At 44.3% G+C, this 24,796-nt stretch overlaps 1 protein-coding gene across 1 annotated transcript in view; it reads left to right on the top strand.

The window, feature by feature from the left end:
- The window catches only part of chst11 (carbohydrate (chondroitin 4) sulfotransferase 11), a gene marked incomplete at both ends in the record, with an annotated part of 63,002 nt that extends 38,724 nt beyond the window's left edge, over positions 1–24,278 (top strand). Inside the window, 2 exons of the mRNA XM_083757690.1 lie at positions 19,382–19,649; positions 23,642–24,278. Coding sequence (XP_083613816.1) covers positions 19,382–19,649; positions 23,642–24,278 — 905 coding nt within the window. The remainder of the gene's footprint in view (positions 1–19,381; positions 19,650–23,641) is intronic.
- Positions 24,279–24,796: the final 518 nt, after the last annotated feature.

Raw genomic sequence — 24,796 nt, 5'->3', positions numbered from 1 at the left:
TGACGGTGGAGTGGACAGCCCATTGGACATATTTTGTGCCAGAGGGGACCCCCATACAAGATATGTGCCCCCCCCCCCCCAATTTAAAAAAAATAAATAAACTCACTTGTACATTTGCTATTTTCAGCTGGTGTATTATAGGGTTAAAATGGACCGTTAAACAGATTTTGATGGTATATTAACTCATTTTGCTGGGGCCCCCCTTGGAACCTCCCCAAGGACTGCAGTGGTGTCCTTTGAGAGCCACTGCTCTAGCTTTATCTTGTCTTGTAAATTATAACCAGGGACCTGTAATGGAAATATTAGAATGCCACATAGAACAATCATACATATACATTATTAGGGTGTTACATGGCCCAGGAGATTTATAGAATGACATACATGTTGATACAGCTATCTATTACGATTTTATTTTTATATATCATCACGTGGAATTTGCTAAATGGAATTGTCATCACTCGGGAAATTATCTACATGGAAATAAAAGTTATTTAGATACAGATAGGTATCAAACATATCACATGAAACACATTGAAGAGACAGGAACTATTTGATTTACGTAGGCTCACTAGATTCGATTGTATGCGGATCTCACCCGAAGGTAAATAGTTCTGTCCTTTCGCTCTGTTTTCAGTTGACCCACAAGTCTATTTGGTTAATGTGTCTTCCAGCAATCTCCATTGGGCTGGTGGTTCCAGTGTTCAATGGCTCCCACATGAGTGTGTGCATGGAGTCAAGTTAGCTGTTAGATTGACAGCTGCATGAAATAGAGCACATTGGTGAGCAAAGAGACTTAATGGAAGGAAGATAAATACACAATAATGCATATATCTGGCACTGTAGTTGGCATTCTAAAATTCCCATTACAGACCAGATTCACTCCATTCATGTTCTCCAACAAGTATACAATACACGTCTGAGGAACTCAGATAATGTGGTCGTAAATTATACTCATAACAGTTGAGAGGAATGTTTAGTGACAGGCTAATGAGTTCCACTCCTCGTGGGAGTTTCTCCTTCGCCGGTTGAACGTGGCCAAAGAGGGAAACATAATACGCTCATTAACACAACAGTCAAACGCTGATTCTGAGTCCTAGGAGACGTAGGACCGGCGATAAGAGATTCTTTCTTTGCGTTTGTACAAATTGCCGTGGTGAGTGAACGGTGGAGATAATAGTGATACCGTCAGTGAGATGGAAGAGCTTGTGTTCGCCTCTCAAGACGCTCCACAAAGCCGTAGATTTGAATTTGAACCCACAACCTCTGTGGTGGTGGTGGTGGTGGTGGTGGGCAGGGACTTTACTGTGCCACCCACCGAGCGCCAAATAGAGGGGCGACTGTGGCTCAGGAGGTAGAGCAGGTCGTCCAATGATCCATGGGTCGGCGGTTCGAATCCCGGCTCCTCCTCCTGTCTACATGTCGAAGTGTCCTTGGGCAAGACACTGAACCTCAAATTGCTCCCGATGTGCTGGTTGGTACCTTGCATGGCTTCCGCCGCAATCGGTGTATGAATGTGTGTATGAATGGGTGAATGTAATGCACAATCTATGTAAAGTGCCTTGGATAAAGGCGCTGTATAAATAGATATAAATAGAGCTGCATACATTTGGTGAAATTACTTATGTAACTCCTGTTTTTTATATTAAAAGAAACTCTAATATTGTTTATTTTTGAGTGGTGCAACCACTGCGTGTGCGTGTGCGTGTGCGTGTGTCTCTGTCTCTCTTCGGCAGTAGACTAGATATAGATATAAACCTGTCTAGAAATTTTTGGACAGCTTCAATCCCACAACCCCTTTCATTCAGAAGTGTTGTATGTGCGTGTGTTTGTGTGCGCGCCTGTGGGTGTGTGTGTGTATATATTCTTCTCAAGGTTATGTCTGCACAGAGCAGAAAAAAACTCAAGAACTTGACAAGAAAAGGCCCAAACCTTTCACTGTCTGTCTCTGTATCATCCAGCTGTCAGTCACAAGTCATAGAAATCTATATGTCTTTTATTTATCTTTTTTTTTTTTGCTTTCTCTCCCTGTCCCTCCATGTCTCTGTATATCTATTTTGGTTTAACCCATTCAGGCTTGACGTCAAAATTTACTAAATGTCTTCTAATTCATGACAGTTTTCTGAAAAAACCCTATGTTTCTATATCAAAGTGTGCTCAAACTATTTCATGTCAAGGACCCCAAAAATGATATGTAATTGGCCGCCGACCCCCCATCTGAAAACATGTTGTTCCAGACAGTGACCGCCCGGAAGCAAAGTTTTGAGTTAAAAAAACGTTTGCTGTGAAATAATATATATATTCAAAGATTTTTGCGCCACATTTTCACTATCTTTCTAAAAATATCAGACCTACAAGCTCGTAGCGCGGCACTCGGTGCCGCGCTACGAGCTTGTAGATCTGATATTTTTCAATAGCTAAAGTGTAATAATAATGCTTAAAACACCAAAAGGGGGTTGCCGCCCAGAATGGGTTACAGTCAAATATACGAGCCATGACAGTGACAATAGGAGAATGTACAGTATATGTGAGAGAAGAGAAGACAGACACTTTGACGGTTTTGAGCGAAAGTGGCTGCAGATCATCATTATCCTGCTGTCTGTTCTGCTGCTATAATTATAATTTATATCTCCTTTTTTCCTCCTTTGAGATACCATCATACACCCGGGGAGCCAGATGCACGCACGCACACACGCACACACACACAGACACACACACACACACACACACACACACTGGCACAGAGACAGACACAGGTCTTCACACGTCTAGCTCACGCAAATACACAGTTTTTCACACATGAAGTTGTACAATTACACGCACACTCACACACACACACACACGCATGCGCACACGCTCTCTCCCTGTCTACCTGCAGACTGCCAAATGCCGCATGGCATTTGTTGCAGCCAGAACAGACGGCATGGAGGCATCAATGGAAAAACACTGCACTTTGTGTATTGCTGATAGATTGTGTGGGTCGGGAACCCCTTTTGGTGTTTTCTAAGATCTACAAGCTCGTAGAGCGCCACCGAGTGGCGCTCTACGAGCTTGTAGGTCTGCTATTTTTGAAAAATCGTGAAAATGTGTTGCAAATCTTTGAATATATATTCTTTCAGAGCAAACTTCTGTTTTTTTTTTTTTTAGATATTCTTTTGCGGCTTACACCTTTTATTGGTTTTTTGAAGGGACAGACAGTAGGCTTTGATTGATTGATTGAAATATTTATTAACAGTTTGTAGAATTTACAGTACATTTTAAGCACAAACTCAATACAAAGACTGTTAACTGTGAGTGGACGACCCAATTAAGCATTACACTTGTTTACAACAGGGTCCACATTGTTCAATTCATCAAAACATTTAGAGACATACAAATAGACACTTCTATGTAGCTAAAGAACAGAACAGGAATTCATCATAGAGGAAGCAAAAAGGGAAAAGATACATATACAGTGAGGGGAAATGGGGTTGGGGGGGGGGGGATTCAGATTTTACAGAGGCCAGTTTCGAATTGCAGCCATCCGTAGGTGCCCTTTGAGAGCGGTTTTGAAGGAGTCAAGGGATTCACATGTCTTAATGACTGTTGGTAGGGCGTTCCACATTTTGGTGGCATAGGAGCGAAAATAATTTAGTCCCTTGTTTGTGCCGAATCTGGGTTGTACATGGTTTGTTGCACTCCCTCTGGTGTTGTGGGTGTGGACTTCGTTTACATTAAGGAAGTATTTAGACAGGTACATGGGTATCTTGGTGGTGTATCGAATCTTGTGGACCAGACCCATTGCAAGATGCTGTACTCTGACAGGAAACGGGAGAGAGATGGGGGATGACATGCAGTAAAGGCCGTGTCAGGCTCGGGAGTCGAACCAGCGGCACACTGCGACTTTGAACAGACGGCATGAGGCATCAATGGAAAAACACTGCACTTTGTGTGTATTTCTGATAGATTGTATGGGTCCGTATATGGCAGTGCAGTGTGTGAGTGTATCTCTGCAGCTGCAGCAGTGACCCGGCCCAGTGCAGGGTTCTGGTTACAGCAGGTGTAGCGTTACAGTACGGTTCGAACTGGCAGCCTTGCGGTTACCATCCAGCCACTCTACCCCTGAGCCACCGCCGCCCCTCATGGTATTTGCAGCCAGAACAGACGGCATGGAGGCATCAATGGAAAAACACTGTACTTTGTGTATTTCTGATAGATTGTGTGGGTCCAGGGCTGGACTGGCCACCGGGCATACCGGGCGTTTTCCCGATGGGCCGCGACCGTAGGCCGACAGGCAGGCCAATAGGCGGCAGGCCACCAGGAAAGGTCTGGGCGTGCTGCCATTCTGCCATCATGGTAATGTCACTGTACCTGTATATCAGTGAGTGACAAATAAACCCTCTACAAAGGGTTGTGTAGTTAGTTGTCTGTTGGTTTGTATCATTTATGTTCTGTAAAAGTGGTGGTATTATTAGGGCTTGTTTGTTTGTGTGTGCCTCGACGGAGCGGTCTGGTAGAGTTTCTGCTATCTGCGCGCTGCAGGTTGTGGTGGGCCGGTCGGTCTAGGCCAAATTCACGCGAAAATGCCCCGGGCCGAATTTTTGTCCCAGTCCAGCCCTGGGTCCGTGCATGGCAGTGCAGTGTGTGAGTGTGTCTCTGCAGCAGTGACCCGGCCCAGTGCATTATGTTATGCTTTAGCTATTGAAAAATAGCAGATCTACAAGCTCATACGAGCTTGTAGGTCTGCTATTTTTTGAAAAATCGAAGAACGACTGACATAGAGACATAGCTTTTTCAGAAAACTGTCAGGATGTAGAAGACATTTTTAGAATCGTTCCCAGGTCAAAATGGGTTAAATAAGCTCCCTTGTAGATTTGCTATTTTCAAACAGCTGAGCATGAGGCATGAGGCATCAATGGAAAAACACTGCACTCTGTGTGTTTCTGATAGATTGTGTGGGTCCGTGCATGGCAGTGCAGTGTGTGAGTGTGTCTCTGCAGCAGTGACCCGGCCCAGTGCAGGGTTCTGGTTACAGGTGTACTGTTACACTGGGTCACAGGGGACAGAGGAGGTTGCAGTGGTACTCCATGTCTCACTGGATCGTATCTGAAGACGGTTCATTGACCTCGGTTTGTTTTGGGGTTTTAAACGCAATAAAACAACGACCTCTGCATCCACGGGATGCACTACTGTACTACTGTACTGTTTTTTATTCTAGTTTATTTTGCTAGCTTTAGTTATAGTAATCATTTTTTATTCTGTTTTCTACATGAATATAACCACATTATAACCATATAAAATGAAATGGGAGTTAAATGCTGCAATTTGTAAAGAAAATGGCAAAATATGACTCCTAACGTGGTTGAAGTGGGACTCATAAAATGTCCCTGGGACTCATTCTAAAAGACCATCCCTGCATCCTGGGACTCATTCTAAAAGACCATCCCTGCATCCTGGGACTCATCTCTAAAAGACCATCCCTGCATCCCGAGACTCATTTCTAAAAGACCATCCCTGCATCCCGGGACTCATTTCTAAAAGACCATCCCTGCATCCTGGGACTCATCTCTAAAAGACCATCCCTGCATCCTGGGACTCATCTCTAAAAGACCATCCCTGCATCCTGGGACTCATTTCAAAAAGACCATCCCTGCATCCTGGGACTCATTTCTAAAAGACCATCCCTGCATCCTGGGACTCATTCTAAAAGACCATCCCTGCATGGATGGGCGGCGGTGGCTCAGGGGTAGAGTGCCTGGATGGTAACCGTAAGTTTGCCAGTTCGAACCCGGGCTCCCCCAGAGTTATTGTCGAAGTGTCCTTGAGCAAGACACTGAACCCCTAATTGCTCCCGATGTGCTAGTTGGTGCCTTGCATGGTTTCCGCTGCCATCGGTGTATGAATGTGTGTGTGAATGGTGAATGTAATGCACAATCTCTGTAAAGCGCCTTGGATAAAGGCGCTATATAAATGCACCATTTACCATCCTGGGACTCATTACATTGAAAAACCTATTTACATCAGCTGTATTTGTGCACATGTCAGCGTGCATGTATACCGGTATTTGATGTGTGTGTGTGTCCGCTGCAGTCCTGCATGCTCCTGTTGCACGTGTGCCTGCCCCTGAGTGTCAGTGTGTGTGTAGGTGCGTTTGTGCGCCCCCCCCTCCAGAACCCAGTGGAAACGTCCTAACATCCCCCTCCCCACCCAGTCTCTCTCTGGGGAAGAGACAGTGCATCCATTCAGCAGCAGCGTTTCACTGCAGTGCATCTGATCTTAATCTGATCTATTTTATACCTGCCGTGCTTCGGCGAAGATGATCACGAACCGTGGTGGACTTTGACAGACCAATTTCCATTCAGTTTTAGTCAGAGCCTTTTTTTTAAATAGAATTCTATTCAGTTTTAGTCGTGTTTTAGTTTGAGTGTAGTTTTATAGTCGGCCACAAAATCGTACTTAACCCATTCTGGGCGGGAACCCCCTTTTGCTGTTTTAACTATAAGCATTATGTTATACTTTATAGCTATTGAAAAATAGCAGACCTACAAGCTCGTAGCTGCTATTTTTCAATAGTGAATTCAAAGATTCAAAATCTTTGAATATATATTCTTTCAGAGCAAACATTTTTAACTCAAATCTTTGCTCCTGGTGAGGTTCCTGGAACAACATATTTTCAGATGGGGGGGGGATCATATAATTTTTGGGGTCCTTGACATGAAATATTGAGCACCACTGATACAGAAACATGAGGTATTTACGTCATATTACGTCAGGCCTAAACGGTTTAAGTACAGCACTTATGTAAATGAGCTTATAGTTATTTTCCACCACTGCTGCTTAGTTGCACAGGTGTTTCCACGGAGCGGTTTGGCCTGAGAGGAGGACCAAAGTGTCCTTCCGGTCGGTTCCGGTCGGTCTCCCATAATTCCAGCCATGGATGGAAGCTTCCAGAAGCCGCTCTGGCCTCAGTCTCTCTCTCTGGGGTGGGAAGGATGATGATTTGACCTCATGAAGCAGGGATATTGTCCTTTAAGCCATTTTGGCCTGACGTCGACATTTAAAAAATGCCTTTTTTTCCTGAAAAACCTCATGTTTCTATATCAGTGGTTCTCAATATTTCATGTCAAGGACCCCAAAAAATATATGTAATTGGCCGCCGACCCCCCATCTGAAAATATGTTGTTCCAGGGACCTCCCCAGAAGCAAAGATTTTAGTTAAAAACTGAAACACAAACAAACATATATATTCAAAGATCTGAGGCACGATTCTTCAAAAATAGCAGACCTACAAGCTCATAGCGCGCCACTCGGTGGCGCGCTATGAGCTTGTAGATCTGCTATTTTTCAATAGCTAAAACATAGCATAATGCTAACACCAAAAGGGGTTCCCGGCCAAAATGGGTTAATAGTGTGTGCCACTTAATACAGCCTCGCCTTGTTGGCTTCTTACAGAGAGACGCAGGTGAAGCGTAACGCATTATGCGGTGGAGAGAGTCAGGTGTGCGTGCGTGCGTACGTGCGTGCGTGCAGGCGTGCCGTACAGTACTAGCACACTGGCAGCATTATGCCGGGCTGTGTCCTGTTGTGAATGCCAGTCTCTGTGAGTAGAGAGAGAGAGGACCAACAAGGGTCACAGAGACAGACTGCCCTTAGTACACGGCTTACAGTCAGTGAGTGAGTGGGTGCGTGCTTGTGTGTGTGTGTGTGTGTGTGTGTGTGTGTGTGTGTGTGTGTGTGTGTGTGTGTGTGTGTGTGTGTGAGTGTGTGTGTGTGAGTGACATAGAGAGAGAGCAGTGCTTTGATGATTGTCAGCGATTCTTACTGAAGTGACTTCATCACCGAAAATATAGGGGAAAAAAGCACTATTTTATTTCCGACAAATTATGTTTTGTTCCCCCGGACAATGGGATAGCGTTAAAGGACCTATAACATAACATTTAACTTTTTCCATTTCTTTTGTGTTTTTGGAGCTCCCATATGTGTTTTCTATCCCCACAAATAACCAATTTTGAACAATCAGGTTTTCATATCATATTATTAGTTTTAATGGAAATTGCTCTCAGGAACAGCTCAACTGATTTTGTCCTCAACGTGATGTCATCAATGTCACCCTACTTTGTATAATTCCTCCTTATATTCAGTCTTCAGTTCCAAATTTGCATTTCCACTTTGTTTACAATGTCCACCATTGTTGATTTTATCTAGCATCAGTATTATAATGACTAAAATATTAAATAATCTGCATATCAGCACCCCACCACCTCAGGACATTGTGGTATAGCAGCTAAAACTGCTTTCAAAGTCCAGAAAGAAATGACAAGGCCTGGTTATATCAGAGTGGTGATTGAGGCTCAAACCATTATAAATAACTTTGAGGGATATACACAATATGATATTAAATATTAAAAGCAGTTTTAAAATGCATGTTATTTGCGCTTTAAAGTAACACTTTTTTCAACCCTATCTCCACGATTATATCAGTCCTCATTAGTGAGGACTAATGCCGACTATATGAACAGTTAACCACTTAAAAGGATCTTGATACATTATAATTGCCCACGATCATTTAACATATTTTATTTATTTTAGAAATAGGTCATCTTTCACTCAATGGGGACAATTCCCATAATAAGTTAATGATGTAATTTGTCCATGTGTGGTCCAGCCCTATGGAATAATATATGGAATGCACGTGTTAATACAAAGTATTTGAAATATTGCTTTGATGCTCATATTGTACATAGGTAGCATGCATTTCATACATTTCATAGGGCTAAACCACACATAAGCATATGACAATCTAAGACGATCTAAGATGCAAATAATCGGATATCGTTCATAATTTCAATGAAGTCGGGCATTCTGCATAATAAGTACTTTCTACTTTGATACCAATACCGTGTTACTTTTACTCAAGTATTTTTTCATTCTACTTCTATATTGCAGTATTACTTACTTTTACGTAAGTAAAGAGAAAATTGAATACCTTTCCCGCATCGCACTCAGAGCGGAAACATAATCAGTCTGACACTCTCTTGCTGTTGCAGTCGAGGAGTATGAGAATATAATCCGTTGTAAAGCAGATATGAGACAACATGATCTGGCAGAGTTCAGAGGATTAACCCATTTAGACCTGATTCTACAAATGCATTCTAGAATAGATCCTGACAGTTTTCTGAAAAAAACCCATGTTTCTATATCAGTGGTTTTTAAACGATTTCATGTAAAGGACCCCAAAAAAAATTATGTATTTGGCCACCGACCCCAATCTGAAAATATGTTGTTCCAGGGACCCCCCCCCCAGAAGCAAATATTTGAGTTAAAAATGTTCACTCTGAAAGAATATATATATTGAAAGATTCGCGCCACATTTTCGCGATTTTTCAAAAATAGCAGATCTACAAGCTGAGATCAGATTTAAAAAAATGTCTTCTACATCCTGAAAGTTTTCTGAAAAAGCTATGTTTCTATGTCGGTCGTCAAAAATAGCAGACCTACAAGCTCGTAGCGCGGCACTCGGTGCAGCGCTATGAGCTTGTAGATCTGCTATTTTTCAATAGCTAAAGCATAACATAATGCTTAAAACACCAAAAGGGGTTCCTGCCCAGAATGGATTAATAGAATGCATCAAAGCCTCCCCACTGTACCAACTGGTGCAGAGCTTCGGAAAAAAGTGCCTTTATGGTTGAACAAGAAGCTGTAGGAAATCCCTGAACCCAATCAAGCAGGCAAACAAGCTCTTCACAAAGATTTATTGAACGTCTTACAACCTAGACTGTATTATTGTATCTTTTGCCTTCCTTTATCTAGGGCTGTCACACGTTTACACATTGTAGTTGACAATTCAATCACAAATAATTGCCATTTACATTAGCCATTTAATTGTGTGTTTTGTTTTTTTAATTGAACATCGGAACGTTACAATTTGGATTTCCGTTTGCCTTTTAGGCTTTGTTTGTAATCACAAATAACTTAATTAAATATACAAAGAAATCACTGACAAATGTAATGTTTTTCTTTCCAAAAGATTTACAAAATAGCGGAAATACATAGTTTATCTACAAGCTTACAACCTAAGCTTATAGATCTTATAGATTTCTGCATATTTTTGAAAAACTTTAATTGTGGTTATTATATCTCAAATAATTGTGATCAGGCGATGGTGTAAAGATTGTGACAGGCCTGTCCTATACCCTTATATCCTGCCTTTTGGGGGGGGGGGCCTGGGTTGGTTTCCTCGTGCCCTTGTCGAACAAATAAATCACGCATTTGATTTGCACCGAGGATGGCAGCGTCTCCCCTGCTCCGGGGGGCTCCGGGGGGCTCATGGGGGAGGATGGCAGCGTCTCCCCTGCTCCGGGGGGCTCCGGGGGGAGTGTGTTAGCCCACCATCAGCACAACAGTGAGAAGCTATTCATCATAGTGGCTGCGTTTCCCGAAGAGGTCCGCTCGCTCGCTCGGCGAGGATTCACAGATCATATTTCACCTCGGTGGGAATACGGTAACACATCCGTTAACCACTTTCAACCTGGCATCCCTATAAAGAATAAAAAACATTACCGGTATAGTTCACAACAAATTGAATCACGTATTGTGAGTTTGTAGATTGTCTATTTTCACTATTCATCATTACTATAGCAGCACTGATCTCTCTCTCTCTAGTTTATACATTTATAGAGAGCACGTGTGTACACACGCACGCACACATACACTTGTTGTCTTTTTGCTCATACGTACATCTATTACAACTGGTAACGGTGGACGCTATTAACCCATTTTGGGCGGGAGCCGGGCACCCCTTTTGGTGTTAGCATTAAGTTATGCTTTAGCTATTGAAAAATCGAAGAACGACTGACAAGGAAACATAGCTTTTTTTCAGAAAACTGTCAGGATGTAGAAGACATTTTTTGAATCTGAAGAGTCAGAATGGGTTTTAAGAGCAGGCCTGAGGTTCATTCACTAGACTCTACCCGTTCGGTCACGGCCGTCCGTATTAACAGCAGGCCTGAGGTTCATTCTCTTCTAGGCAAAAAGGAGAGATCAAAACAAGGAACAGGTCATTTTCTGTGAAGCCACGGTGGCTTTTTTTATGAGCTCATCATCATGCTTCTCTCCTCAAACGCTGAGCTGTGTTGTGGTGATGGTTCTATATTTACAGGCTGGTAATGTGCAGCGGAACAGAGACCGCTAATGGTATCTGCCCTCCCCGTGGGAACGGGGCTGACAAGACCAGGGGTCACTGACCTCCATCACCATGGGGGGGGGCACGTCGATATCTCCCCTCTCATCTCATCCCTCCTTCAGTCTCCTCTCTCTCTCTCTCTCCCTCTCTCTCTCCGGCGTGTCCCTTTCATCAGAGGAGAAACGTCAGAGACGGAGTTGAGTTTTTCGGAGAGCAGAGATTAAGTGACAAAGTAATCTGGTGGAAAGGAGTGTGATAAGGAGAGATGAACCAGGGCAGAGGGAGAGATGACATCCCCCCCCCCCTTCCCCACCGTACCCCCAAGCTAATTTCTCTCCTCTGTCTCAATTGGAGCCTCTTTTGTACAGAAATGCACTGTTGGAGCAGATGTGATACCTCAGATGAATCACAGCGTTGTCGGAGCAGATCAAAGCGAAAAAAAGTGAGATCTTGAGGCTCTGTTGTCTGTCTCTTCATCATGCCTTTAGGTGGCGCTGTTGGAGGACTGGAGTCAGTGCAGACATGGGACAAAAGTCAAAGTCGTACGATTTGTCACACACGTTACCGCAGTGAAACCATCTCTTTTTATATATATTATTTTTATCCCACGATTTTGTAACCCATTTTTCACCCCTGTGTCAATCATCTAATGTGATCCTGGGCTCTACACACCCTCCACCAACCTAGTCCCCATATAGACCGATTCCGTAGCGGGTCTCATGGTCGCAGCCTACGTATTTCCTGTAGGCGGACTCGACATAGCTGCGGGGGTAAAACCCTCACCAGGCGCACCTCTTCTACTACAGTGAACGGCAGAGTGACTGATGTTAGTTTGCCTCAAACTTTACTCCTTTACCTGCTTTTTTACTAACACTAACATTACAAAGATGCCCAGAACATCGAGATGAACCTGTGTAGTTTATGGCTGCTCCAACAGTAGTGGCAACATAAAAAATAAAAAAAAGCGGAATGTCTAATATCCACCGCGGTGGCGGAGACCAGAGCCATTGAGTAATGGTTGAGACGAAGCAGTGAAAGATACATAACTTACCAGTCTTAGCCAGTCTTACCCAATACCAAATATTTCAGTTTTATTAACACAAGGCTGCTGTACTTTATACCTCATACTTTAAATGCTTAGGTATAAAATACAGCAGCCTTGTGTTCATAAAACAGAAAGATTGGGTATTGGTAAGACTGAAATTATGTATCTTTCAGGACCCTTCACTGATTTGTCTCAACTCTCAACCATTACTCAATGGCTCTGGTCTCAGACACCACGGTGGATATTTTGACATTCCGTTTTTTTATTTTTTTATGTTGCCACTACTGTTGGAGCAGCCATAAACTACACAGGTTCATCTCGATGTTCTGGGCATCTTTGTAATGTTAGTGTTAGTAAAAAAGCAGGTAAAGGAGTAAAGTTTGAGGCAAACTAACATCAGTCACTCTGCCGTTCACTGTAGTGGAAGAGGTGCGCCTGGTGAGGGTTTTACCCCCGCAGCTACGTCGAGTCCGCCTACAGGAAATACGTAGGCTGCGACCATGAGACCCGCTACAGAATCGGTCTATATGGGGGACAAGGGGAGAGCAACGGACTTGAACTCATGCTTCCTTCATGCCTGAGTGTCCAAGTTGCTCCTTTACACCTGACAGGGGGGAGTTTCCCTGGTTGGACGTAGCGCGTGGAAGGAACACGTTATTCCAACCAGTTCCTTTCCCCTCCATCAGGCGCCCCGGCTGGCCAGGGGGAGGCAGTTTAGAGACCATCTCTTGGGAGCGGTGAGCTGCAGCCGTGCCGCGCTCGGGAATCATTTGATTAGTAGATTTGACCCCCCAGTCCAACCCATTGATGCTGAGTGTCAAGCAGGGAGGCACTGGGTCCCATTTTTACAGTCTTTGGTATGTGACCCGGCCGGGGATCGATTGAACCCCGACCTCCCAGTTTCAGGGCGGACACTCTAACCACAAGGCCACTGATCTGGACAAAGGGACAGGGGGAGCCTCTCCCTTAGAAGTTGCTCATCGTTCGTCACTCAGCATGGCTCTCTCTCAGAAGGAGACATGCAGAATGTGCGTTTGGCATGATAAGGAGGGAGAGTGAAGGTGGTTGATGGAGCCAAGGGGAAAGGGGGGGGCAGGGGGGGGGGGCAGCAGCTGTTCTCTATACTGTCTAATGAGTGAATTATACACAATGGGCAGTGCCTGTCTGCTGTATTAAATATGCACTTTAAAGCTTTGCCCACACAGGTGTTCATATATTATGTCGGTGCGCGAGTGATAATATCACCAAGACATAATAATAATAATGAATTGCATTTTTATTAACTGCGCTTTTCCGAGTGCTCTCAAAGCGCTTTACAATGAATGGTTCATTCATTGGGAGGTGAAGCGGCGAACATGTAGTCGACGCCAGCGTCCTCACTTATTCCCACATTCACACACCGACGGTGGCGAGCTCACACCGACCGACTCATTGGAGGCAATGTAGGGTTCAGTGTCTTGCCCAAGGACACTTCCACATGTGGACAGGAGGAGCCGGGATTCGAACCGCCGACCCAGGGATCATTGGACAGCCGCCCAACGCTACAGTTGCGACTGTGGCTCAGGAGGTAGAGCAGGTCGTCCAATGATCCGTGGGTCGGCGGTTCGAATCCAGGCTCCTCCTGTCTACATGTCGAAGTGTCCTTGGGCAAGACACTGAACCCCAAATTGCTCCCGATGTGCTGGTTGGTGCCTTGCATGGCTTCCGCCGCAATCTGTGTATGAATGTGTGAATGTAATGCACAATCTATGTAAAGCGCTATATAAATGCACCATTTACCATTTACAGCTACTGAACAAATCGGTCCCTGGACTTCATTTTCAATGTATACTGTGTTCACGTTTGATATGATATGAAGTATTTTGCAACTTCGACGAATTCAGTTGAAGTCAGTCTGCTCTCTCTGAGACAGCGAGCGAACTAGCTCTCTCTGGATGGTATGAATGGTATTTATTAAGGTTATGAATTTGCCCTTACGGTGTTGGTTTTGACAATACTGTGCTGAACGGGAGAGCTTTTTGTTTTGCTTCGGAAGTCAGTTGAAGTCAAGTTGTATTTTAACTCTCTGGCAGCTTGATTTGCATTTATTACTAACGTGTGTTATTTTGAGACATTTTGTTTTCTGTTAGTTCAGTTAGAAGCATTTAACCCATTCTGACCGGGCACCCATTTTGGTGTCAGCATCATGTTATGCTTTAGCTATTTAAAAATAGCAGATCTACAAGCTCATATCGCGCCACCGAGTGGCGCGATACGAGCTTGTAGGTCTGCTATTTTTGAAAAATTGAAGAGCGACTGACATTTTTAGAATCTGATCTCAGGTCAGAATGGGGTCATCAGACCAGTGTGTGTCCGGCGGAAACCTCGTATGAATCTGATCTCAGGTCAGAATGGGTTAAAGGGAAAATAATCACACCATTGAGAAGTGAGGGGCGCTCTTACTATCGTGACGTAAAAAAGGCACTATGCCTATATTTGCTCAGACACTATGACGTAAAAACTCTCCATTCATTGTCAACGGGAATGTAATCTTTGTGTAGGACAAAATCACACCTGTGTGAACTGAGTGGTGCAACTCCCCTCTCCCCCTGCCCCCCCCCCTCTCTCTCTCTCTCTCTCCCTCTCTCTCTCCCTCTCTCTGTGTAATTAGCAGGCAACAGTGCAACACTATCTCGCTCTCTCTGTTTCTGGCACAACAGTGCCCCTTTTGCCCCTACTGGTACTCATAGTCACATAGGTGAGGACATACTCACAGACATTGCTGTTCTTTGGAGTGGTTTTGCACCACTCAAAAATAGACACTATCCAATCCAATCCAATCCACTTTATTTATAAAGCACATTTTTATACAACAAGGTTGAAACAAAGTGCTGTACACAAGGAAATACTAAAAAAGCAACAACAACAACAGTACATAAACAGGGCAACATAAGGACACAATGCAGTGGAAGCAGTAACTCTTAATCAGTTATACAGTATGTTCAAATGCCAAGGAGTACAAGTGAGTTTTCAGACGTGATTTAAACACAGTCAAGGACTGAGAAGCTCTGACATGAGGTGGAAGTTCATTCCACGGTGTGGGTGCTACAACAGAAAATGACTATAATTCCAGCTTTGATTTAGGGATCCTGAGAAGTGACTGGTCAGTCGACCTCAGGGCCCTGGTCGATATTTTGGGAGTTACAAATTCTGAAATATAGACTGGTGCCAACCCATTTACAGACTTAAAAGCAAACTTTAAAATCTTAAACTGGATCCTGTAGCACACAGGAAGCCAGTGTAGGGAGGCAAGGATGGGGGAGATGTGGTCATACTTCCGTGTCCCTGTTAAGAGGCGAGCGGCCGCGTTTTGGACTAACTGTAGTCGTGACAGGCAGGCTTGGGTAACACCAACATACAGTGCATTACAGTAGTCAAGTCGGGTTGAAATAAAAGCATAAAAGACACTAAGCCGATTTTCTCAGACACTATGACGTAAAGTTCACTGTGAAATATAGCCGAGTATACCAGGGTCTAGCGCCCCTATAAAAACATACTGTATTGTGCCATGCGGTATTGTTATTGACAACAACTTCAGAAACTTTATACATCTACGTATGATAACCGCATCCTAAGGTTGGCAAGTAATATCACCTCTAATACTAAGCATGTTTTGTATGGAGAATATAGGTTGCTATACCTTCAGGAAGGAGATCTGGTGTACTTGTTATTTTGTGTTATATAATGTCAAATGTGTGTATATGTGTTCTGCATACTTGGCTGCTGTGTCGCAAGACACATTTCAGTGTGAACTGACAATAAAGTACTATATCATATATCACATATCGTATACAGTACAGTGTATACCATTACCTTTAGTGTTTCAAGTTATTCCATGATATTATACATGTTATATTCCATACCGTCCAGCCCTACCTTGACTCATTAATTATAATTTAAAGGGATAGTTCAGATTTTTTTAACTTAAGTTGTATGAAATACTTGCCATTAATTTAGTGGTTGCAACTGTATTAATTGATTGCCGAGTCCCGACGTGGGAGTTCTGCTCTGGTTTTAGTGAATATTAAGTAGTTCCGGTCATTTTGTGGGGGGGCACTGGGGGCCACGCAGTAAAAGTAAATTAATCCACAAAACGAACGTAATTTGTATTGTTGACCTATTTATAAAATATTAGCGACACTTTCGTTCAACTTTGACCCCTCCATCACATGGAACTACTTTTTGGGCGTAGTGATATGGACACAAAAAACATGGTTCTGTGTGACAGAGGGGTAAAAAAATAACGAAAGTTGCACTAATATTTTAGAAATAGGTCAACAATACAAATGATGTTAGTTTTGTGGATTAATTTACTTTTACTGCGTGGCCCCCAGTGCCCCCCCACAAAATGACCGGAACTACTTAATATTCACTAAAACCAGAGCAGAACTCCCACCACGGGACTCAATTAGTCAATCGATTAATACAGTTGCAACCACTATATTAATGGCAAGTATTTCATACAACTTAAGTTAAAAAAATCTGAACTATCCCTTTAAAGCAGAAGGACAGAGCTGTGACCTGACCTGTCCTCCTGGAGCTTATATAAAAAGCAACAGGCCGTGACACTTAACTTCCACAGGTGCGATTATAAAAGCTCTTTGATGTTTCGGTTTGGCCCGCTAATCGCTCCCTTTTCCCATGACTTTTCAGACGTGTGGAAGAAGTTTCGCCCCCGTTTGGATAATTGATTTGACGCCACGTTAAGCTAATCACAGACGCACTTTCTGTTGCCTTCTGCTCGGCTAAAATTGGCATAAAATGTGCGTCGCATTCGCTCGCATTTTTCACGGCCAGGCCAGCTGTGCACATCAAAACAGCGATGCAGACCACTTTAGTCAGGCTGTCTACACGTGTAAACGTCACGTTTTAAAATGGGCGTGGTCCGGTCGGTCGCCCCATTTAACCCATTTTGGGGTGGGAACCCCTTTTGGTGTTAGCATTATGTCATGCTTTATAGCTATTGAAAAATAGCAGAGCTTGTAGGTCTGCTATCTTTGGAGAAATCGAAGAACGACTGACATAGAAACGTAGCTTTTTCAGAAAACTGTCAGGATGTATAGAAGAACATTTTTAGAATCTGATCTCGGGTCAAAACGGGTTAAATTATTTTCAGCAATTCCAATGTCCACGTGTCCCATTCTGCAGGCATTCTGGCTGAATGGCCACCCTTGTTGTTGAATGTGTGAGAGTTTCAAAGATGGCAGGGAGAGGGGACGATCAATTTAGAACCCCCACCCGATGCCAGAGAGCATCTATTCTCCACCCACACAACACGCTTCAATAACAGCTTTTTCCCTGCTACTGTGCCACTAGTACTAGTGTCTCTCTCTCTCTCTCTCTCTCTCTCTCTAGCAATATGTGATCGGTGTCTCTCAAGTCTCTCTCTAGCAATAAATTAACAAACATAAACATAACAGCAACTTAATGACCCTGTTCAGACAGATATACCTGTCTCTACTGTCCACTGGCTGTCCCTCAGTTGATGACAACTCCACACGTATTTTGCTGCCAAAACTGTGCAGTTGGACTTTTCTCCCAGAACATATTGGAATGATGAGTTATTAATGGTGGATTCAAATTCTTTATATTTGTCTCCACCAGGCCGAAGGCATGGGGGGAGAGTATGTTTTGCACTCCGTCCGTCCGTGTGTCCGTCCGTCCGTCCGTGTGTCCGTCCGTGTGTCCGTGAGCAGCTAATCTCGGCCACCGTTAACCCGGTCGATGCCAAATTTTGCACACACACTCCCTGGATGCCAACGATGAACCTCTGCCCCAAACTTTCCAGAACGGCCTGTTATAGCGCCACCAGGAGGCCGCTTTGTGCAAAAAAAGTTTTTGCACAGTACACCTACAGATTTTGTCCAAACATCACGCAAATTGGTACACAGTCTCTCTAGAGCCATTCAACGAAACCGGTCTTTCAGATTTCTCACACTCCATCCTGATTGGTTAAGATTGGCTTCCAAAGTTCACAGGAGTGCTCAGTTTCAAACAAAATGCTGCAAATCATGAACACATTGCGTGATTTCCGTGAAATTGTGCAACCACATTCCCACTAGGCCGAGGACGAAATGCCACATGAACAATTTCAACTCAGCCTCAAGGTGGCGCTATAACTGGCCGAAAAGTGTTTTTACCTCTAACTGCACGGATCTGTGGATAACTTTGTATGCCAACTCCCTAGAGGCCAAGGAAAAACCTTTGTCTGGAATTTTTCACATCTGCTCTTTATAGCGCCACCAGGAGGCCGACATATGTAAAACACATTTTCTATTATTACTCCTTCAGATTTTATCCAAATTTCACGCAAATCCGTACACATGATCTGCATAGTCATGTGATCAAGACAGGTTTGTTTGATTTCTCATATTCCGTCCTGATTGGCCACGATTGGCTCCTACAGTTTTCATGAGTAGCCCGCTTTGTACAAATCGCCACAACTCCTCAACGCAGCGTCCGATTGCGATGAAACTGTGCACGCATATTCCCACTAGGCTGAGGAAGAATTCTGGTGGAAACCTGTGCCCAGAAGGGCACTTTTTCTAGTTTTCTTTAAATTTAGGGAAGAATGATTCTCTGATGTCTTTATACTTGTCGCATTGTAACAGAAAGTGTAGTTCCGTCTCCACCTCCCCTTGAGAGCAGAGTGAACACAGTCTGTCTTCTCTAGGCAGCCAGTTCTGTCTGTGTCTGCCTGTTTCTATTGCCAGGCGGTGGTCGCTGAGTCTGTACATAGTCAACATCTTCCTCAGTTTTGGATCAGTAACAGTGGTCAGGTAGTTTGCCACTGTGTATTCTCTGTTGAGGGCCAAATAGCATTCTAATTTACTTTGGGTTTTTGTTGTGTTTTTCCAATATGTGATATAATGTTCTTGTTGCATTTAGATAATTTGGTTAGTGGAGGTTGTTTTAGTCAGGGGAGGGGTGGTGGGGGTAAGACTCAGGACCATCTGACTGAGGGGACACCTGCTCATATGTTCTCTCTCTAGCAATATGTGATCGGTGTCTCTTTCTACGATCTCTCTGTGATCCGTCTTTTGTGCATAGTTCAGTTCCCATCGTATCATATTTGTTTTCATGGAAATATGATGTGATGGGAAGTTTTTACTTACTAAAACTGTGATGTGACAATAAAGATGATTCTGATCGGTCTCCCCCCCCCCCCTTCCACCAGACGGAGTTCTCCTCGGCGGCGGTGCTCCACCAGGCGCGGCGGGACCAGGTGGCGGAGACGTGCCGCGCCCACAGCGCGTCCAACCGCAAGCGCCGCGTCCTGACGCCGGGCGACCTCAAGCACCTGGTGGTGGACGAGGACCACGAGCTCATCTACTGCTACGTGCCCAAGGTGGCGTGCACCAACTGGAAGAGGGTCATGATGGTGCTGGCGGGCCGCGGGAAATACAGGTACGGTGACAACCAAGTTATACATTTACATCAGTCGTTCTTCGATTTTTCCAAAAATAGCAGACCTACAAGCTTGTAGCGCGCCACTCGGTGGCATGCTATGAGCTTGTAGATCTGCTATTTTTCAATAGCTAAAGCATAACATAATGCTACGTATAACACCAAAGAGAGTAACCAAGTTAGATTTACATCAGTCGTTCTTCGAATTTTTCAAAAATAGCAGATCTACAAGGTCATAGCGCGCCACTCGGTGGCGCGCTATGAGCTTGTAGATCTGCTATTTTTCAATAGCTAAAGCATAACATAATGCTAACACCAAAGAAAGTAACCAAGTTACATTTACATATACTGTACTTGAAACCCATTTTGATCTGAGATCAGATTCTAAAAAATGTCTTGTTTGAAAATGACAGTTTTCTGGAAAAAGCTATGTTTCTATGTCAGGCGTTCTTCGATTTTTCTAAAATAGCAGATCTACAAGCTCATAGCGCGCCACCGAGTGGCGAGGCTAATATGTTTTAAAACGGCACATGACAGCTTCAAGTGTAACAGTTGAGATATTAACTGGAGTGGTGTAATTTATGTCAGGGGGGAAACTCTTCGACTCGTGTTAACCACAGATTCATGAACACACAAATTGAAAACCCCAAAAGGGGGGAAAAAAACATTGTAAATCTGGAGAGGGAACCCATTATGAAGTCACTACTGGGTTTTTAAGAGGACTAAAACTAGAGCACGCAATTGTGTCTCAGAGTGTAAAATGGAATAAAGTTAAGAGATAGTTTTGCGGCTTGTGGAGTTTTTTTTGTGGAGGCTTTTTTCACTCCATGCTGAATATTAACAGTTTCCGTGCTTTGAATGGATTACTCCAGGTTAATGTCGCTGCCATATCGGACATACGCGAGTTTTGTTTTATGTGTTTAATCCGCCGTAATGTAAACAAAAAAAAGAAAATTCTTCTTCGCCGCGGAGAAAGAGAGTAGGTGCATCTGTTGTGATAAAAAAAACGGAAATCGTCACATGCTGTGGGCTGCTAGGGCTTCTGGGAAATTGAGGCCAATGTAAACGAATGGGGTGCAACGCCTCATTGAGACCAGTCTTGTGTGCGTCTTCCGGGTGCACCAAGATGGTGGATGCTACACTCGGATCATAACAAACCAGGCGAGCTTTTTTTGCTGGATTTTCGCGGATTAAAAGCCCAAATAATTCAGCGTATGCTCTAAAGGTAATACAACAATCTCGGCAGTGAAGGGGGGTTGATTAAAAGGCCGGTAAATCGTTTTCCGCAGTCAAACTGTTAAAGCAGAGACTCTGCAAGGTTCATTTCACAGTTACGGAGCCAGGAAGGAGAGAGAGAGAGAGAGCGAGCTCAGGGCCAATTGTTATGAACACTATATTCATGGGCCAGAATGTAGAACTAAAACACAGCCTGGAGGTTAAGATATCAGTCTTGCATACTATAGCAGTTCCGAATGTACTATGACTGCCAGGGCTGGGAAGTGTACCTCCCAGCCCTGGCAGAGTAGTTCTGGAGTAGCTCCAACGGATTGTGTGCCCCTGGTCTTTCCCTAGTGGGACTGATCGAGGGTAGCTACTGGGACGTAAGTCGGGACTTGATCACTCCCGGCTGGGTCTCCTGAGTGAGGGGGTATGATGTTGAGAGACCCCGAAACCCCGTTGACCTCAGGATACATCACTGAGGATACGTCCCAGATGCATCCATGCGATGTTTTTTGTTATTTATTGAGTGCACTACCTGGAGCCAGGGAGAAACACAGAGAGAGAGAGAGATTCGGACGGAAGGCTATATATAGCATGTCGTTTTTCTCGATTTCTCGAGTTTCGAGAGAAAGATGAAAATCGAGAAAAAACGACATACTATATTTCATGGTTTCGGACGTGTATTTTTCTGAAAGAAACTGTCACACAATCCTCGTCGTTAACTCACAAATCCATCAAGTTCCATTTGTATTGCACACTCTTCTTAAGTGTAATGACATTAACTGATATCCACTGCAGCGGAGAGTCTATATCAACCAGTGTAATTATTTTATTGACTGATAAAATAATCCAGGCCGTGGCTGGCTGGCTCTGCATGGCGTGCGGTAAAAGTAATTGATGTAAATATATACGGAGGTATATCAAAAATATATTCACACTCCCCTGGCTGCTCGCACATTTCAATAACAAATGTGCTTTAACACGGAGTGAGCGGAAGCCCATTTTGGTGTTATAGCATTATGTTATGCTTTAGCTATTGAAAAATAGCAGATCTACAAGCTCATAGCGCGCCACCGAGTAGCGCGCTACGAGCTTGTAGGTCTGCTATTTTTTGAAAAACCGAAGAACGACTGACATAAAGAAACATAGCTTTATCAGAAAACTGTCAGGATGTAGAAGACATTTTTAGAATCTGATCTCAGGTCAGAATGGGTTAACGGAAAGTGAGCAGTGTTTTGACTGCATTAATTTAATGCGCTCTGGCCTCATCTTGAATCTTCCCAGCGAGTTCTATAAATAAATACATCAGTATTAAATTATATAGCCACCGGTTCACACTATTATATCTGCCCTGATAATGCATGTTTACATCCAAGGTCCTCGCTCATTAACCCATTCTGACCTGAGATCAGTTTTCTGAAAAAGCTATGTTTTCTAGTCAGTGGTTCTTCGATTTTTCAAAAATAGCAGACCCACAAGCTCGTAGCGCGCCACTCGGTGGCGCGCTATGAGCTTGTAGATCTGCTATTTTTCAATAGCTAAAGCATAACATGATGCTAACACCAAAAGGGGTTCCCGCCCCAAAATGGGTTAATGCACGTTTACTGCCAGGTCCTCTACACACTATATGTCACTATTGCTCATTTCAGCACTTTGTGTTCCAATTTCTGTCATTTTCTGCTTTTTAAGTGGATTCGGTACAAACCTGGCTGGAAGATGAAAATGTATCTGATTATGCAAAAAAAAAATGCAAGCCGATCGTAGCGACGAGTTATACATCGTAAAATCCCCTCGTTGTTGAGTGCAGTGTTGTTTTGGCAGCAAATTTCTATTTTAGTTTAGTCATAGTCTTTGGATTGAAACTTCATTTAGTTGTAGTCACATTTTAGTCACCTGGAATGTCTTAGTGTTAGTCTAGTTTTAGTCGACTAAATATCATAAGATTTTAGTCGACTAAATCTACAGTTGATTTAGTCGACTAAAATGTATTTTGGCGGGCCTTGATGCCGTCGTAATGAGTGTTTTTACATTCGCTGAAAATAGCCGATCTACAAGCTGCGACGCGTTGTGAGCTTGTAGATCGGCTATTTCCAGCATGCAACCAAGTGTAAAATGACTTATACTGGATCTCTTGTCCACTAGTCCCTTCCTAACATTTTAGTCTATAGTTTTTATTTGTCAACGAAATTGTCAGTATATTTAGTCTTAGTTTTAGTCATCGTAGCTTAGTTTTCATTTAGTTTCCATTTGTTTTTGTCAGTGAAAATACACTGACACGACAACGCGTATTCAGGGCGGAGTCACCACCCGCATTGTAAGTTGTGATTTGCTCTCGTTCACTGCAATGCAATTTGCGGCATTTCCAAAACAATATTGCGCAGAGTAGCGATTATCAAACGTATTTGCAATGCCATACGTTGAAAGATCTGTTACCCGTGGACAAGGCACGCTATACCTCCGCAAGTTAGATATTATCGGCATAGATGTTTGTCCGTATGTGATTAAGGATTGGAAAAAGTTACATTCGCAGCCATAGAAAATTCTGCCCAGGGTAAAAAAACGGATTTGACGTTTTTGGACAGTGTCAGTGTATAGGTAGTCGACGAACATTTTTCGTCTTAGTTTTAGTCGGCGAAAACAACACTGGTTTGAGTGCAATGCCTCGGTTCTTTTGTACGGTCGTGCTGTATAAGGAATTCGACCACTCACTGTCCCCCTCCCTTGTCCCCCTCCTTTGTCCCCCTGTCCCCCTCCCCCCCCCCCCCCCGCAGTGACCCCATGGAGATCCCGTCCAACGAGGCGCACATCCCGTCCAACCTGAAGACCCTGAACCAGTACAGCATCGCCGAGATCAACCACCGCCTGAAGAGCTACCTCAAGTTCCTGTTCGTGCGCGACCCCTTCGAGCGCCTGGTCTCCGCCTACCGCAACAAGTTCACGCTCAAGTACAACTCGTCCTTTCACAAGCGCTTCGGCACGCGCATCGTCCGGCGCTACCGCAAGAACGCCACGCGGGACGCGCTCAGCGGCGGCGCCGACGTCAAGTTCCGCGAGTTCGCCTCGTACCTGGCGGACCCGGCCACGGCGGCGCGCGACGGCCCGCTCAACGAGCACTGGGCGACGGTGTACCAGCTGTGCCACCCGTGCCACATCCACTACGACCTGGTGGGCAAGTACGAGACGCTGGAGGACGACGCCAACTTCGTCCTGCGGCTGGTGGGCGCGGGGGACGCGCTGCGCTTCCCTGCGTACGCCAAGAGCACGCGCACCACGGACGCCATGACGGCGCAGTTCTTCGCCAACGTCAGCGGCGGGCAGCGGGGCGCGCTGTACCAGCTCTACAAGCTGGACTTCCTTATGTTCAACTACACGGCGCCCGGCTACCTGACGCAGCCTCGGCTGGACTAACGGGAAGAAAGGCCGGGACCGTGGTGGGAACGGGAAACAGGGGGCACAGGACGACTCCGTGGCATGGCCGCCATTTTGTTTGCTTGCGGAGGAGGAGAGGCAATAATAAGCGACATGAAGAAGAGAGACTGAGAATTATTGTTTCCGGAAGTATACTTGATCTAACAACAAAAAAATGTCAAAAAACTGTTGTCGTTCCTTTTGCAGGGGGGTGGGGTCGGAATTGGACACGAATTATTGGACACACGTGACCGAAGAAGGGCGAAGGACGGAAGGAAATATGATGTGCGATAGAAGTCGGATTTTTGGGGCGCGTTAGAAGGAGAGCACTGATTGGACCTTTTAGATGGCGAAGTGGGAGGAGTGACAGACGGTATCTAATTAGCATGTGGGGAACGGCGGTATCGGTGGTGGTCAGGAGGTCTGACACGCAGAGGGACTCTCAAAGAGAGTCTGATGGGATGTTGTTCCCTCCATATTTAATTGAACTTACGCTGCTTCTAGATTCCGCAAAGCAA

The sequence above is a fragment of the Protomyctophum parallelum genome (assembly GCF_964188405.1).
Source record: "Protomyctophum parallelum genome assembly, chromosome: 22".
Taxonomy (NCBI): Eukaryota; Metazoa; Chordata; class Actinopteri; order Myctophiformes; family Myctophidae; genus Protomyctophum; species Protomyctophum parallelum.
The sequence above is the reverse complement of the archived record's forward strand: the minus strand, read 5'-3'. Positions and strand labels throughout refer to the sequence as shown.